This window comes from Chanos chanos, chromosome 2, assembly GCF_902362185.1.
Source record: "Chanos chanos chromosome 2, fChaCha1.1, whole genome shotgun sequence".
Lineage (NCBI taxonomy): Eukaryota > Metazoa > Chordata > Actinopteri > Gonorynchiformes > Chanidae > Chanos > Chanos chanos.
Genome location: NC_044496.1, coordinates 28,568,772 through 28,587,129, shown reverse-complemented (window position 1 = coordinate 28,587,129; position 18,358 = coordinate 28,568,772). Strand labels below are relative to the sequence as shown.

Genomic DNA, 18,358 nt, shown 5'->3' with positions numbered 1-18,358 from the left:
CACATCTTTACTTCCTTTCCACCATCACCCAATTCTTTCTACTCCTTCTCTTCTCTTCTCTTTGTAGGTCTTTGATTTTAATTTAAAAAAAAAGGAGGTGGAAAATGTTTACCATGATGGTCAAGACGCTGTGGAGAGGAGGACCAGGAAGTACGCAGGAAAAAAGTGTTAAAAAAGAAAAGGGAGAGAGAAAACTTTCTCCACGTCACTGGGTCTGATCTTCACACCATCACATCGCGTCCACCACTAAAAAACATAAACGAGTGTAAGGAGGACGTGAGAAATGAGCGTGCTACCTCCTTCCTTCCTCCCAGTTTTCTTCACTGAAGAAAAAATGGTAGAGGAGGGACACACCCTGCTACTCTTCATCATCATCATCATCATCATCCTCACCAGTCATCACAAATCTCCTCTCTCTTTCTTTTCAAAATTTAGGTCCATTTCTTTGTTTTGTTTTGTCCATTTTTCCATCTCTCCAAAGTAGGATGTCCACACACAGTCACAAGTCTGGTTTATGTCACATGACATCCACAAAAAACTCACTGGGGTTTCCCATGGCCATGCGGAAGGACTGGCGTGAGGCTGTCAGCTCGGGCGGCACCGAGCCCAAGTCTCGGCTTGGAGGCGAGCCGGGAGGTGCCGTGGCAACGGGGGCCTGGGGCTGAGGAGGCAGTCCTGGTGGGCCGTAAACCAGGCTGTGCGCATGGGACTGAGTGCTATGTGTGCTGCGTACGCTGTGTTCACTAGGGGGCGCCACAGAGTGTTCGCTGGGGGTCTTCTCTTTCCGTAACTCCGACTCGCTGCCGCTCCCACCTGATTTGGACTCTCCCACCACCCCGGCCCCAGCAGCTCCTACTGCCCCAGCCTCCTTCTTACTCCCACTACGGTTTGAGCCACTGCTGCGACTCCCTGTGGAGGAGCAGAGACAGAAAGAAAAAAAAGGAAGATTGAAAGAAGAAAGAAAGACAGAGGAGAGACATTTTTAGTGCGAGGCCAAGAGTTCCAGCAGATGGAGTTGTTCTGGTTTCCTCAGCACTTAATATCATCTGAATTTGACCAGATTAGCGCTTTTTAAAATGCATAATCCTCTCCTCCCATTGATAATACCAAACAAAAATCAATGATTTACTGCTGTGCTATCTGATCTCACCTTCGCTGTGCTGACTGCCTGCACTGCCCCCTCCTCCTGGGGCGTAGCTGTACGTGGGCTCGTGCACTGGGTGGGGGTTATAGGGGTGTGGGATGGGGTACTGGTAAGGGAATGCTAGGGGCCAAGGTGCAGCCCCAGGGAGGGGCAAGGGGGCGAGGGTGTCCTGGTCCGACGCCCCACTAGAACCATCATGGTCGTGCAGGGTCAGATTAGCCATATCTGAGAAACAGAGACAGAGAGATGGAAGGTGTGAAGGAAGAGGAAACAAATGCACTGAATAATGCATAAATAAAAGGGGAAAAAAACTGTAGAAAACTGGGTAGAGTGTGCAACGCCATGCATGGAGAGATAGAGGGTAAAAGAAAGAGAGGGTGAGACAGAGAGGACTCACTGCCACAGAGGTCTCCAAAGATATAGTAGCACTGCTCAGAGAAGGTGATTTTGTTGACGGTGTGACGGATGTAGCCGGCTTTCAGCAGGTTGCTGGCGTACTTGCGTGCTTCCCGTCGGTCAGTGAAACCCTCCACATGCTGATAGAGCCAGTCCACCACATCTGAGCCTGGAAACACAGACATTAAAATCACACAGTTCCCTGCTCTTTCAGAGAAAAGTCATCAATACTGCCCATTGTCCGCTGGCGGTTTCCACAGTGCCTCACTCCTGAATGAATCTGTCTGTGGCCTGTCTTTACTGGTGCTCTTCTGAGCAGACGCACATGACTATCCCAGTCTGACATCACTATCCCAGTCTGACATCATTATCCCAGTCTGTGTCGCTATCCTAGCCTGACATCATTATCCCAGTCTGACACAACCATCCCAGTCTGACATAACTATCCCAGCCTGTGTCGCTATCCCAATCTGTGTCATTTTCCCAGTCTGACATCACTATCCCAGTCTGACATCACTATCCCAGTCTGACATCACTATCCCAGTCTGTGACACTATCCCAGTCTGACATAACTATCCCAGCCTGTGTCGCTATCCCATTCTGTGTCATTATCCCAGTCTGACATCACTATCCCAGTCTGTGTCGCTATCCCAGTCTGACATTATTATCCCAGTCTGTGTCATTACTGAAAGTATCAGACAAAACACAATAGTACAGTGACTGAACTATGTGTGTAGTAATGACAGCTGGTTCCCTGCACTCTATGCTGTATTAATGTTAAAGGGTTCTTTCTGTTTCTTCATCAACAGACGCAACAAAAGGATAAGAGTTGTGGATGAGTAAGAGCAGAGGAGCAGAGGGAATGTTCTGCCGGTCTTATGTAGAGCATGGTTACGAATCTAAATGGAGACAGATGTATAAGAGAATGTGCATTTCTCTGGCATTGTTTGACCAATGCTGTACCAATAAGACCACTCTATGGTAGAGACTCCATCTGAGACAGTGCTGATACCTATGAAAGCGTTGGGGATGGTGATCTTCAGCCACATCCTGTCTCGAACCTCCAGCCCTGACTCCGGAGATGCCATCGCCTTCGCAACTGTCGCCATGTCGCTGTGGATGGACAGGTGAAAATCATCGAACCCTGCAAAGTGCAGAATTGCATATGAGGGAGAGAGAAAGAAAGAGAGAGAGAGGACAAGTCAGGTAACCAGGCAATCTTGTAACCAGGCAGAGAGAAAGCACAGAGTGCAGTGCAGACTTGGCCTTCGCCTGGCATATTCAAATAAGCCACACTGACCAGAGATCAGCTGACGAGGACAGAGTTTGACGAGGACAGTTTTACGAGGACATAAAGCAGCAGGTGAAGAAGGCAGGAAATGACTTCATCCACAGCAGGCAGGCAGTGGGCGGGGGAGGGGGTCAGGGTGGGGTGGGGTGGGGTCGGACTAGGACACTTACGTTCGGTCTCTGGAATGGAGCTGGTGATGGAGGAGCTGGTGGAGGTGATGGTGCTCATGGAGGGACTCATACCGTAGACTGGGTAGGCCCCCGTCATGGCCGCGGTGTGGGACACCCAGGCAGCCGGGTCAATGGGACGGATCGGCTCACCTGCACACAGACGGAGGGGGTGGGGGGATGGAGAAGAGAAGAGTCAAGATGACAAAAACGGCTAAATATGTAAGTTACAGATTCAGTGATGTCAAAAACTGACACAAGACTACAAATATGTGGCTACACCAAGAACATACATATTGTGTGGGTGTGATAGAGTATGTTCTGTTATGTCACTACCAAAAGTTAGATTAACACCCACTTCCTCTGAATTTTGTGATGCAGATGGTCTAGTCTGCTGCACTATGGTTTGTGCAGAATCCTTTATGACACATAGTGCTCCTGGAGAAAAGCACCTTACATTTAACTTAACTTTTAACTACACAGACTGTGTAGAAAAGATGTTGTGGGGGGGGGTCTGCGTATCTGTGTGTGTGTACTTACTCCTAGGCAGGGTGAAGCAGCTCCGAGGGTTTGGATCCCAGCACTTAGCCACAGTTAGTGTGATGGGGCTATCAGAACACACACAGATACACACAGACAAGCACACGCACACACACACACACACACACAGAGACACAAAGTCCACATTAAAAATATAGTAAAAACCTATTTAACCTATTTTTCCCCAAAATGTATATCCTGGGATTTGCAGCATTTGTTTTGAACTCACTGAAGACTGTGTGTGTATCTTACCCTGGTTTGTGCACAATCTCCCTCAGAACCCTCACTGCATCATCATTACTCATGTTCTCAAAGTTAATGTCATTCACCTACAACAGACACACACAGAGACTCCGTCAGAACAGAGAAATATGGAGAGAGACTCAAAAACAGTGAAATTCACAAATTTGAAAAGTCACATTCTATAAAAGTAGTTGGGGACTAAGTGAGAGAGAGAGAGAGAGAGAGAGAGAGAGAGAGAGAGAGAGAGAGAGAGAGAGCATGTTTATGACTGACAGGTTTATTTATGTGGGACCACTGAAGAGATCAGGCAAGAGCCAGGAACCTGTCTAGTCAGACACATCAGTTCTGTATATTTCTGAGGCTGATCGCAACCATGCCGTGTCATAGGCATGAGACAGTGTGTAAACAGGATGATACGTAACTGATTTGTTTATTGACATTGACAGCCAGCACAGGTAGAATCATTCAGGCAAGCAGGCAGGAAAAAGACATCCATGCTGCTTTTTAAGTGGAAAGACACACACACACACACACCTGCAAGAGCATGTCTCCCGGCTCAATGCGTCCGTCTGCAGCCACAGCTCCACCCTTCATGATGGAGCCGATGTAGATTCCTCCATCTCCTCTCTCATTACTCTGGCCTACTATACTAATCCCCAGGAAATTATATTTTTCTACAGACACAGAGAGAGAGATTAATGAAATATGGTAAAGGAGAGAAGAGGAAAGTTGTGTTGAGAGTGAAAAAAAGGATGGAGAAGGTTTTCCCTGACAGGAGAAAGAGAGGGAAAAGAGAGAAGTCCAGATGTATAAGTGGTATTTTTGCCCAGATGCTGGAAAAGCAAAGTCGGGCAGAATGAAAGCAGAATGCATACACTGACAGAAGTCACACACAGCTACACAGGACAACGTACTCACCCATGTTTAAAGTCACAGTGATGATGTTCAGAGACATGGTGGAGTCTGTGATACTGCTGAACGAGGACGACTGGAGAGAAACAGACAGACAGGCAGACAGACAGATAGAGAGAGAGAGAGAGAGAGTGAGAGAGAGAGAGACAGAGTGAGAGAGAGAGAGAGAGAGAGAGAGAGAGAGAGAAAGAGACAGGTATGAGGATACACTCAAAGAGACTGACAGTCGTCAGTTATTGTGTGAGGGTTTATGTGTTTGTCTCACCCTTTCCATGCGCGGGGCTTTGGGTTTCCGTCGGCGACGGCGATGTCGCCTCATCAACCTTGATGACGTGCTCTGTTCTGTGGAGCTGCTGAACCTGCATACGGGCCGACGACATCACGGCAGTCACATCACTGACTCGTATGTCAAACTGAATGAAATGGGCTTTTTTCTTTGCACATACAATACAAATGCCTCTGGTTGGTCCCAGACACGTCATGTGATCTTTTTCAGCAAATCCACAATGAGTGTGGATTGCATTCAAAACAGCAGGATGGAACAGTGCTTTTGTGTGGGCTTTATAGAGCATGTGATTTGAATGTACTTGAACGTGATCTTTAAGTGTACAGAGTATGGAAAGTGTGTGTATATGTGTGTGTGTGTGTGTATGTGTGTGTATATATGTGTGTGTCTGTATATGAGTGTGTGTGTGTGTGTGAGTGTGAATCCATCCTGTAGGCGAGACTGAATTGAAGTGCCTGTCCACAGGATTCTCAGTGGTTTGAATACAGATGATGTGTAAAATCAGACTGTATATGTAAATCTTGGCATGGTCATGTGACTAAGAGACTGTATTTAGATTATAATCCAGTGTAGTGTTCAGTGGCTGAGCCTGTGACAGGGTCCTCAGACATCAGGTGGCTGAATTCATGTTTAAACTCAGAGGCTTCTCATGTCATTCTCTGAGGTAAAACACAGAGGGTGCAACAGACGCATGACAGGCATAAATATTGTTCTAAAAAGGAGAGGAATACTGTCCAACGAATCAACAAACAGAAAATAATTTGATTGATTTGACTGATTTGACAGAAAATAGCACTACAGTCAAGACCAAATAAAATGAGGCAAATAACATCATCTGAATTGATTCTAGTCTAGTCTGGTGGAAAGAAGTCTGGTGTAGATGTAAAAAGGACAGGTTTAGATGTCTGAGCAATGGGTTTAAATGTAAAATGTACAGGTTTAGATGTATAGAGGACAGTCTTAGATCTATTATGTACAGGTTTAGATATATAATATACAAGTTTAGATGTATAATGTTAGATGCGTAGAGGACAGGTTTAGATGTATAATGTATAGGTTTAAATGTATAGAGGACAGGTTTAGATGTAAAATGTACAGGTTTAGATGTAAAATGTATAGGTTTAAATGTATAGAGGACAGGTTTATATGTACAAAGGACAGGTTTAGATGTAAAAAGGACAGGTTTAGATGTAAAATGTACAGGTTTCAATATATAATGTACAGGTTTAGATGTATAATATAGAGGTTTAGATGTATAGAGGATAGGTTAGGCACTGTTTTATCTGGTCGTGTAGTTGTCTTTAGTGCACTTTTCTGTGGGTCTGACGAGTGTGCACTGCGAGGGACAGGTGTAAAAAGAGGACAGGTGTAAAAAGAGGACAGGTATAAAAAGAGGACAGGTGTAAAAAGAGGACAGGTATAAAAAGAGGACAGGTGTAAAAAGAGGACAGGTGTAAAAAGAGGCAGGTGTAAAAAGAGGACAGGTATAAAAAGAGGACAGGTGTAAAAAGAGGACAGGTATAAAAAGAGGACAGGTGTAAAAAGAGGACAGGTATAAAAAGAGGACAGGTGTAAAAAGAGGACAGGTGTAAAAAGAGGCAGGTGTAAAAAGAGGACAGGTGTAAAAAGAGGACAGGTATAAAAAGAGGACAGGTATAAAAAGAGGACAGGTGTAAAAAGAGGACAGGTATAAAAAGAGGACAGGTGTAAAAAGAGGCAGGTGTAAAAAGAGGACAGGTGTAAAAAGAGGACAGGTGTAAAAAGAGGACAGGTATAAAAAGAGGACAGGTGTAAAAAGAGGACAGGTATAAAAAGAGGACAGGTGTAAAAAGAGGACAGGTGTAAAAAGAGGACAGGTATAAAAAGAGGACAGGTGTAAAAAGAGGACAGGTGTAAAAAGAGGCAGGTGTAAAAAGAGGACAGGTGTAAAAAGAGGACAGGTATAAAAAGAGGACAGGTGTAAAAAGAGGACAGGTGTAAATTCAGCAAACTGAGGCGAGCTGTTTGTTCACTAAAGGCTGATTTATGCTTCTGCGTACACTCCACGTGGAGCCTAAGCTGTAGCCTGAGCATTTATACTTCTGTGTTGGTGTGTCTGTGTCGCTCTGTAATTACATTGCCAAAACGCTAGTTTGCGATCAGATTTCTATGCCACTGTGTTGATTTTCTTCGTGCATAACAAACGATGGTGAGAATAACGTTAAATAAAAAGTCAGAATTCAGTCCTTGCACAGCAATATCTGTAAAAGCAGTTTTGCGTTCAAAAGAAGGACTAGTTTCTAAACTTTGAGGGACAAACAAACGGAGCTCTCAAAATAACGAGCGCTCAGTTTGCGATTTTGCTGAATATTTTCAATGGAGACTGAAACTGAGTGGATCATGTTGGAGTTGGAGCTAATAAATGTTGAACAACGGTCACTTTTACTGAAATTACTGCAACACAGAAAAGAGAGGAGACATTGGAGGAGATGGTGTGCACGACCATTGAACCGACTGAGGCAGGAGGAGGGTGATGCTACCAAGCGGACCGATCACGGTTGTTGTGGTCTGCTTTGACGCGTGTCGCCACAACGCATAGTTACATAGAGGAGGTGCGTGTCAGGCTACGGCGTAGGGTACACGGCTACACAGATTTGACACAGCAGTATTAATTGACCTTAAGGTGTCATTTTCAAAACGGTTTATTCGTTTCGCTGAAAACTCCTCCATAAGATTTTTCTTCTTTCCTTATTTCAGGTATCATTCAAAAATACTATAAGTGATGACCAAATCTGATCCACAAATTGACTTGACTGGGCTTATCTACCAATAGGTCTTTCAGATTCAGTGGAGTGACAGATGATGTTTTTTGACAGTGTTTTTAAGGGCCTGTGCACAGACTCACCGGCTGGCCGAGTCATCCTCCTCTGAGTCAAAGAAGCTGGTGGTGTCAAGTTCACTGCTCATCAGCGTAGAGGAGCTCTCATAACCAGCCAACTCAGGCCTCCTGTCAGGTCGGGAGTGTCCGTTCAGCCTGCCGCCTGCACACACACGCGCGCACACACACACACACACGTGCACATACATACATACACACACACACACATACATAAACACACATGCATACATACATATATACACAGGCACACACAAATACACACGTGCACACACACACACACACACACACACACACACACACACAAACACACACAGAGGAGCACCATCGTTCAGTGTATATCCTTTGTTTGGGCTCATAGTTAGGAGCACTGTCACCGCAGTACCAAAAACAAGACAGGTCGTATGTAAATTTACTGTCTGACAGTCAACAAACACGTACTCACACTCTGGACACACGTAACAAAAATATTCAGTTTGACTGTCTCTGTTTTTGTTTTCTGTTGTTCTGTGCGACAAGCCCTCTGTGTGTTTGTCATTTCTTACTGTACTGAAGATGCTGTGTTATGTAGGTCATTTCTGACTGTACCGTAGACACAGATTTATGTAGGTCATTTCTCTCGCCTGACCCTGACAGACAAAATGCTTGTCAAAAAATATTTACACCGAGATCTGCTCCCGTCCCGGAACCAGGTTCTGGATCACTGCGTTCTGTCCTTTACTCATGGACAGTCAGAACCAGACTGGCTTTACTCCCGTCCAGGAACCAGGCTCTGGATCACTAAGTTCTGTTCTTGGCTCATGGACAGTCAGAACCAGACTGACTTTACTCCTGTCCAGGAACCAGGCTCTGGATCACTAAGTTCTGTTCTTGGCTCATGGACAGTCAGAACCAGACTGACTTTACTCCTGTCCAGGAACCAGGCTCTGGATCACTATGTTCTGTTCTTGGCTGATGGACAGTCAGAACCAGACTGACTTTACTCCTGTCCAGGAACCAGGCTCTGGATCACTAAGTTCTGTTCTTGGCTCATGGACAGTCAGAACCAGACTGACTTTACTCCTGTCCAGGAACCAGGCTCTGGATCACTATGTTCTGTTCTTGGCTCATGGACAGTCAGAACCAGACTGGCTTTACTCCCGTCCAGGAACCAGGCTCTGGATCACTAAGTTCTGTTCTTGGCTCATGGACAGTCAGAACCAGACTGGCTTTACTCCTGTCCAGGAACCAGGCTCTGGATCACTAAGTTCTGTTCTTGGCTCATGGACAGTCAGAACCAGACTGACTTTACTCCTGTCCAGGAACCAGGCTCTGGATCACTATGTTCTGTTCTTGGCTCATGGACAGTCAGAACCAGACTGACTTTACTCCTGTCCAGGAACCAGGCTCTGGATCACTAAGTTCTGTTCTTGGTTCATGGACAGTCAGAACCAGACTGGCTTTACTCCCGTCCAGGAACCAGGCTCTGGATCACTATGTTCTGTTCTTGGCTGATGGACAGTCAGAACCAGACTGGCTTTACTCCTGTCCAGGAACCAGGCTCTGGATCACTAAGTTCTGTTCTTGGCTCATGGACAGTCAGAACCAGACTGGCTTTACTCCCGTCCAGGAACCAGGCTCTGGATCACTATGTTCTGTTCTTGGCTGATGGACAGTCAGAACCAGACTGGCTTTACTCCTGTCCAGGAACCAGGCTCTGGATCACTAAGTTCTGTTCTTGGCTCATGGACAGTCAGAACCTCAGTGACTTTGCGCAGGATTTACACTCATGGGCTTGAAGTTTTGAACTATTTAACTATAAATTAGCAGCAGGAATTTGTTTATATTGTTTGGCTGAAAATAAAGTTTCATATTTGTAGCAAGGAATTACAAAAAAAATTGCGTTTTAGTGTTAAAAACTCAGAGGTGAAAAAATGTTTTAATTACAAAAAGCTTCAAGATGTAATTCACCTATAGCATTATTAAGATAAAATGTTCATGGCTAATTCGGAAATCAGATTTGGACTGTCAGTGGGAGAGAGGATAGTTGTACCAGACTAACACTGCTTTTGAATAGGTCAACTCAGAAACAGCTGATTTGTTGAATCAGCTGTTGATTTAAAATGAAAACTGACCAAAGAGTCGGTTGAGGAACTGATATCCAGAACCTTATGGGTCTCTCCTGCTGCTAGCCCACATGCCCTGAGATTATGACAGAGCGACTTAAAGTCACTAAGACAGACGGACCAACGGTCTTACCATGGTCATGGGTGTCTTTCCTGCGTGGTCTCTCTCTCTCCCTGTCTCTCTCCCGTGGCCTGTCTCTGCGGTGGGAGGGGCCTGTCTCCGGCTCGGTGTCATTGTCGAGGTTGTCCTGACTGCCTGGAGCGTTGGCGCTGCCATGGGAAACAATAGAGAGATCAGGATGAGAAATACTACAAATGAACAAAGGAAATAAAGTGTGGTACAGAGACAACAAAAAGTGACAGAGAGGACAGAGGCACATACACACACACACAGACACACGCACACACACACAGACACACACACACATGCACACACACGCACACACACACAGACACACACACACACACACAGTCACACACACACACACACACAGGGCACTTACACAAACAGACTTTTCAAGAATCCCCCACTGCTTAAATGTCAACCATGCCTGTCATAATCCTTTAATGTCAGGCAGTGTGTGTGTGTGTGTGTGTATGTAAAGATATGCTTTCTTATTGCAGGTGTTCCATTTCACCACCAGAGGACTCCACAGGCTACTACTGCTCTGATTTCAATTCTGCTCTGGGCCATGTTTTCGGTGATTTAATAATTAACCTGAGAACACAGCAGGCAGAGCAACAAAGCAGGAAACACACTCACACACACACAGGAAAGACTAGGAGGACAAACAGCCTCAGGGACACACGTGGTCACGCAGATAAAGGGAAAAGACAGACTGACAAACACACAAGCACATGTGTGATATGTGGAGCAATGGGAATTCAGATACACATCAACAGCTCTATCTACACACACACACAGAGAGAACGCATCTATTCATTCATGGTTTCTCACACTCCTCCAAAGCCAACTCCATGAGCACATGAGAAAAAATCCTATGTAAACAGACACTAATAAACTGAGATGGGGAAACAGTGTTCTATATTGATTATCATTAGCTGTAGCAGGTGTGTGTGGACTAGATTCTGGGGGTGATTTGATTTACTGGCCACGTGTTTTAGGGTCACACCCAGTCATTGGTGAGCAGGCATTTCCCATTACAGCTATTGACTTTCTGGCACTTTCTCTGAGGAGCTGGCTCTAAAGGCCTGATTAGTTTCATTCACTTTGCTTGTAGCAAGTGTGTCTCTTAATGAGTTCTGTTATGCACTGCTCTCACCAGTTTCACCGGTAAGTAACACATAGTGCGGCCAGTACATGTAGCGTGGTATTTATGTAGAGAAAGAATGGATTCTATTTTAAAGCTGGCATGTACAGGGAATGAATATCGACAGATACAGAGAAGGTACTTAAACTGACAGAGAGCACAGTTACTGCTGTAGCACACGCACACGCACACACACACACACACACACACACACACACAGTGGCGTACGACATGGACCATTCACTGTGTCATGCTTATCAATTAAGAAAATAGAGAAAAAAGTTTGAAGATGGAACACACACACACATAAACACACAGACACAGAGGGCTGGGATGTTACTGACTGGAATGAGGGGGGTCTGGAGTCGCCAATGCCGCCTGTCCTCTCCAGAGGGGGGGGCAGCTCTGCCTGACTCTCCACACACACAGAGCCCCCATCAGAACCATGAGAGCCATCTGCAGACACCAGCTACAGGAGAGAGAGAGAGAGAGAGAGAGAGAGAGAGAGAGTGAGAGTGTGAGTGAACGCACAATTACAAAACACAAACAAAAGTTTTCAAACTGAAGTTTTGTGTTTAATTTTGTGCCCAAAGCTAAGTATAAAACACAGAGTCAGTTGAGGAACAGAGAGCCAAGGGGAAGAGAGTCATAAGAGACACTGAGGGATTAAGGCAAAAACAGATTCATTCAAATGTAATGAGGTCTGTAATGACATTCATTTGACTGCTTGGTAAGAAGCCCTGTTTGTGAAGGAATGCATTGTCAAACAGAGGAGGACAGACAGAGGAGTTTCTCATTCCCACACGGCCATGTGGAGCGCCATCCTCACCTCAGCCTGTTTCATCTGATTCAATCTTCTCGTTACGCACAGGACGCATTTCAGCAGTGTTTTTCATATACCCTGTGACTCCAGTTAGCTAATTTAATAAGCAGTGTGTGTGAGGAGCACTGTTCAACTGCCACATGTTCTCTCTCACTTTCACACACACAGACACACAGACACACACACACAGGTCTGAGAATGTAGCAGATGTTCTGAAACAAAACATGGTGACCCCATCAGTCCATAATATGAGAACAAATACATCATGATGAATGACACTGCACTCTCAGAGAAAACAAAAAGACAAAGTCTATCAAAAATACAAACGGGAGATTAATTATATGATGTTATTAATTTGCATTAGTGTCTAGTCTCGTATACCTCTGCTTAAGAAACACTCAGATCCCTTTGCTTCTTTCTAGGGGCTCAACTGACTCCATCGACATGCCGATCCACCAATGAGCTAAAGCAAGTTTTTTTACCCAATAAGTGAAACAACATCCAGTTTAACTATGCACACAGCATGGGACAAAACCTGTGATTCCACAGCAACTGAAAAATCACTGTTTTAAACTAGCATACCACAGATGTAGGCATCTCTATAGCTCTAGGTGTTTTTTTTTTAACTTTGCTGAGATGTAACTGGACATTCCATGTGCACTCTGAATAAATAATGTCTTTTCTGTTCTCCTCTGAATCACACACACACTCATCCAGCTCAGCCAGGGACATGACCGGATTAGGCAGAAGAGGTTTTATGGTACCCTGGTTTTATCAAGCAGACAGAGAACATTGGATGAGGAAGGGCCAAATGGAATAACCCTGAAGCACTGGGAGCACTGGGAACACTGGGATTGTTTCTGCAGCTACAGGATTCAGCTTTTCCTGGCTGCCACCTCGGAAAAGAGCGTCTGAAAACAGCAGGGAAGAAATGTGGTGCTAAAGAGACGGCTCTCTGCTTCTCCTCTATCAAGAACCCTGTGTGTGTGTGTGTGTGTGTCTGTGTGTGTAAATTCTATAGTAAAGGCTACATTTTCATACTGCATCTTTCTCTCTTGTGAGAGGAGAAAAAAACAAACAAAAAAAGAGATAATGTGAAAGGAATTTATACTTGCATGATAGGTGTGTGACTATTTGTGTGAGCATGTGAGACAAAGAGAGAGAGACAGACAGGGACAGGCCATACGAGAGACAGAGAAAGAGAGGCAGACAGATGGAGACAAGCAGACAGAGAGAGACAATAGGAGAGACAGAGGTGGGTAGTGGGAGAGACAGAGTAAGAGAGAGAGAGAGAGAGACAATAGGAGAGACAGAGTAAGAGAGAGAGAGAGACAATAGGAGAGACAGAGGTGGGTAGTGGGAGAGACAGAGTAAGAGAGAGAGAGAGAGAGAGACAATAGGAGAGACAGGGGTGGGTAGTGGGAGAGACAGAGTAAGAGAGAGAGAGAGAGAGACAATAGGAGAGACAGAGGTGGGTAGTGGGAGAGACAGAGTAAGAGAGAGAGAGAGAGAGACAATAGGAGAGACAGAGGTGGGTAGTGGGAGAGACAGAGTAAGAGAGAGAGAGAGAGAGACAATAGGAGAGACAGAGGTGGGTAGTGGGAGAGACAGAGTAAGAGAGAGAGAGGATGAAGTCGATCTAATTGAGCGAGTGATGTGTGAGATCAAAGCATCACCTCAACTCTCTTCCAAACACAGCACAGAGCATGAGCTATAAATCATCCAAGACTAACACACTCACATACACACACACAAACACAAACTACACTCACACACTCGCAACTACACACTACACTGACTCACTACACAAACACTCACACGACAAAATTCAGACTCTAAATTCACACACTCGCACACACCTGCACAATCACACTCACTACAGTCACGCACACACACTCACACACACAACTACTCACTAACTATGCAAACAGACAGACACACTACTCGCTAACTACACAAACACTCACAAGGCAAAATTCACATGATAAATTCATACACTCACAACCACACTCACTACACTTTCACACACACACACACACACACAACTACACTCACTCATTACACAAACACTCACACAACAAAATTCACACACTAAATTCATACACTCACACATACACGCACAACCATACTCATTACATTCTCACACACACACAACTACTCACTAACTATGCAAACACACACAGACGCATACACTACTCACACACCACACACACAAGACAAAATTCACTGCACAATACACTGACACACACACTCACAACCTACACTCACACAACTACACATACACACTACACTACACTCACACACACACACACACACACACACACACAGCTCAGAACACCTGCTCCTTATGGTACAGGGAGGCAGAAGGGAAAACAGATGAACTGTAACTCAATTAGTCTCCATAAGTGTGTTAGCATGGCTATCGCACGGACCCTTTATGCTAGGCACGTGACAGACGCAACATACACACACACACACACACACGCAAACATACAGACACACACACACACACTCCACATGTTGTACCTGTGGTTAATGGGCAGTTTAATAGGAAGAGCTGTAAAGTTACTCATGAACAAAAAATGGAAGGAAATTCAATCCATCATGACATGTGTTCCACTACAGACAGAGTGACAGATAGTCAAAGCCAATCAATCTGATGGCTCTACATTAGGATCTACATATGTGTGTGTGTGCGTGTGTGTGTACGTTTGTATGTGCGTGCGTGCATGTGTGTGTGTGTGTACGCATGTGTGATGTCAGCCTATAGTCTGTACTTTATCCAAACTAATCCAAAATGTGAACCAGATGAATCCGGTCTAATTCTGTTAGATTCCCTATCTCTCCTGTTCTGCTCTATTCTAATCTATCTGGGTCTCAGTCCTGTTTCATTTTTGCTTTGGGTGGGTTCTGTCATATTGTGCTTGGCTGAGATAGCAAACCTCTAAATCTCCACCCTAATGTCCCCATGCTAAACCTCCACCCTAATGTCCGCCTTTCTCTAAACCTCTAAATCTCCACCCTAATGTCCCCACACTAAACCTCCACCCTAATGTCCGCCTTTCTCTAAACCTCTAAATCTCCACCCTAATGCCCCCACACTAAACCTCCACCCTAATGTCCGCCTTTCTCTAAACCTCTAAATCTCCACCCTAATGTCCCCACACCTTTAAACCTCCACCTTAATGTCCTTAAAACTCCATTCTAACATCCCCTACCTAAACCTCCACCCTAATGTCCCCAAACCTCTAAATCTCCACCCTAATGTCCCTAAACCTTCACCCTGATGTCACCACACTCAACCTCCACCCTAATGTCCCTAGACCTCCACACTAATGTCCCTAAACCTCTGGACCTCCACCCTAATGTCCCTAGTCCTCCATACTAATTTCCCCACACTTGTAAAACTCCACCCTAATGTTCCTAAACCTCTAAAAGTCCAGCCTAATGTCTCCACACCTGTGATGGAGCATGCAGGGTAAGCAGAGGGTCAGCTCTCTAAACTCTCTGTCCCAGAACAGAGGGAGCAGTGCTCTCTCCTGTCAAGGTCATGTTGTCCTGAGGACACTTGATGAGTAAAGAGATGGCAATTTTGACTGAAGGATAATACAGCACAGAACAAAAAGACAGTTTACAATGTTGGTTTAAATAGTGTTAACAGTCACCCCACACTAACTGTTGAGTGCTTTGGTACTGGTTTGAAAAAATACTGATTTATCGAAATCTGCTGATGGATTTTAGCTTGAATAATACTTGTATTCACACACATCATTGCCGGTGCACTGAGGTACGCGGCAGTCTGTTTTTATTTTCAGGTGTAACCTCTCCCTGCTGCTCCCAGCATAGCGACGGGACAAATGTCATTTTACACTCATCACATAGACTGTATTAGGTAGGCCAGTGGGAAGAGAGTTTGTATGTCTGAGCTTAGAGGCCTAAAGATATCACGCTCACACTCACCCATGAGACGACACGACCGTTAAAACACGGGAGCTTGGCGTTGTCATCAGAAATCTCTTCCTTCACAACACTGTGGAGAGAGAGAGAGAGAGAGAGAGAGAGAGAGAGAGAGAAAGAAATTGATTGTTAGTGATACTGTAACAGGTCAACAGGTTGCAAACTATGATTGTGTCTATCACATTTCTTCGCGTGCACACACACACACACACACACATGCACAAACACACAAATACACACAGACACACAGCTGTGTGGTTACAGAGGTGATTGTCAGACTAAATGTAAAGGAGATGGTGTGTTATATGGGTAATGAATGGAAGAATGCAGGGAGTATCTTCAATTAGACTAATCTAAACCAATCACAGTGTTTTCTTTCTTTAGTTTGACTGTGGGATTGCCCTCCAAAAGCCCAAACACACATACACACACACACACACACAGAGCAGAAAACACCTTATCATTCACCTCCCCTAAAAATACAACTCCTCTATATACAACACTTACCCCCACTCTGTCTTCTTGCTCTATAACCCCTACAGACACACGTGTGCACACACACACACACACACACACACACACACACACACGAAAACTCACTCTCTTGGGTCAAATCAGACTCAAGCATGCTGCAGTACAATAAAAATTCATGGCCCACACCCTAAAGCCCCTCCTCCCTCCCAGCTGCTCCTTTAAAAAGGTGGCGACCCTGAGTGACCCCGCAGGTTACCATGACAACCATTGTGAAATGAGCTTTGGGACTGAGAGACAGCGCCATGTGATGAGTTTGAAAAACAGAAAGACAGATTAAAAGAGAAAAAAGAGAGAGACAGAGAGAAAAAGAGAGAAAGAGAGACAGAGAGAGAAAGAGAGAGATTGATAGAGGGAGAGAGAGAAATACACGTGACACATGAATAATAGAAACATATTTAATGATCATAATCGCTTTCATGCATTATAAATCACTTTGCTTCAGCTGTCTGCTTCAACACACACACAGACACAGACACAAACACACACACACACACAGTCAGAGCAATACATGTATGTCTTTGGTGCTGACAGACAAACACACAGAGCATGTATAGGAAGAGAAAGACAGGAATGTGAATTTGTTCCTGCCCATCTTACACACACACACACACACACACACACAAACACTTTCCCCTTCTATAGCACACCATTCTGTCCAGCAGACATTAAACGTGCGGACGTATGCGTGTGTGATTGGGAGTGTGTGTGTGCCTGTGTGTGTTTCAGAGGGATGGGGACATGCGTACTGGGTTTTTGTGTTGTCCACTCTGATTGGTTGGTTGAGCCGGGAGCTGCAGTGATTGGTTGATGACACTAACGCTTTTAAGTATGGTTCACAGATTCCAACTAACAAACAAGTGTTTCAGACACTACCTCAGTCTCACACAACACAAACTCCTCTCTGACTCTCAAACACACACACAAACATACACAGACACACACACACACACACACACACACACACACACGTGAATGTGAGGTAAACAGCGATGAGAATGATGAGTTTTCCATGCCCTTGTCCTCTGAAAGCTAACAAGCTCAGAGCAGCAGAGAGGAAGAGCAGAGAGGAACAGAAAAATTAAACTCCTACCACAGAGCTCTCCTCCCTCTCTCTCCCTGTCTCTCTTCCCTCTCTCTCCCCTGTCTCTCTTCCCTCTCTCTCCCTGTCTCTCTTTCCCCTCTCTCTCCCTGTCTCTCTTCCCGCTCTCTCTCCCTGTCTCTCTTCCTGTCTCTCTTCCCTCTCTCTCCCTGTCTCTCTTCCCGCTCTCTCTCCCTGTCTCTCTTCCCTCTCTCTCTCTCTCACAACGTGGCACACAGTGGAAAACTTTGGCAGGAGCAGTAAAGGTGAAATAACAACAATAATCTACAGAGAGCGGATCTCTCTCTCTCTCACACACACACACACAGACACACAACTTTTCCATTTCTTTCTCTCTCTGGCTATGCTTCCTGTCTCTTTCCCTCTAACACCTCTGCTGACCTGAATCCCCCCCCCCCCCCCCCGATCATAAACTCTGTCATTTTTCCTTTCCTTCTCTCAACTCGATCATCCATTTGCTTTCTTACTTTCTCTTTGCACCCTCTCAACAGTGCCAGGTGCCCTCTCTCTCTCCCTCTCTCTTTCAGGTTCAACTCAATTCATCAAACTTTATTTGCATGACTTTAATGGCATGTATAATGTTGCAAAGCAGATCGTTCTTATGACAATACATGCTACCAGCGGACCAACAAGCGAAACACAGTAACAGAGTTCAAGGAAACAGGGAAAGAAAGAAACAAGGAAAACAAAGGAACAGTAACACAGCAATCCCTCT

The 18,358-nt window shown here is 45.1% G+C and overlaps 1 protein-coding gene across 4 annotated transcripts in view; it reads right to left on the bottom strand.

Moving 5' to 3' along the window:
* Positions 1 to 458: 458 nt before the first annotated feature.
* Positions 459 to 18,358, bottom strand: part of dvl3b (dishevelled segment polarity protein 3b) — a 26,667-nt gene continuing 8,767 nt past the window's right edge. The window contains exons 2-15 of one of the 4 annotated variants that reach the window (XM_030794435.1): positions 16,014 to 16,083; positions 11,575 to 11,699; positions 10,093 to 10,229; positions 7,864 to 7,999; positions 4,959 to 5,052; positions 4,700 to 4,769; positions 4,316 to 4,455; positions 3,791 to 3,867; positions 3,539 to 3,606; positions 3,002 to 3,151; positions 2,553 to 2,684; positions 1,542 to 1,709; positions 1,151 to 1,369; positions 459 to 909 (exon numbers count right to left, since the gene is read on the bottom strand). In XM_030794435.1, the coding sequence (XP_030650295.1) occupies positions 518 to 909; positions 1,151 to 1,369; positions 1,542 to 1,709; positions 2,553 to 2,684; positions 3,002 to 3,151; positions 3,539 to 3,606; positions 3,791 to 3,867; positions 4,316 to 4,455; positions 4,700 to 4,769; positions 4,959 to 5,052; positions 7,864 to 7,999; positions 10,093 to 10,229; positions 11,575 to 11,699; positions 16,014 to 16,083 (1,978 nt within the window). In that variant the 3' untranslated portion in view covers positions 459 to 517. The remainder of the gene's footprint in view (positions 910 to 1,150; positions 1,370 to 1,541; positions 1,710 to 2,552; positions 2,685 to 3,001; positions 3,152 to 3,538; positions 3,607 to 3,790; positions 3,868 to 4,315; positions 4,456 to 4,699; positions 4,770 to 4,958; positions 5,053 to 7,863; positions 8,000 to 10,092; positions 10,230 to 11,574; positions 11,700 to 16,013; positions 16,084 to 18,358) is intronic. The other 3 variants (XM_030794437.1, XM_030794436.1, XM_030794439.1) reach the window with 3 other exon arrangements.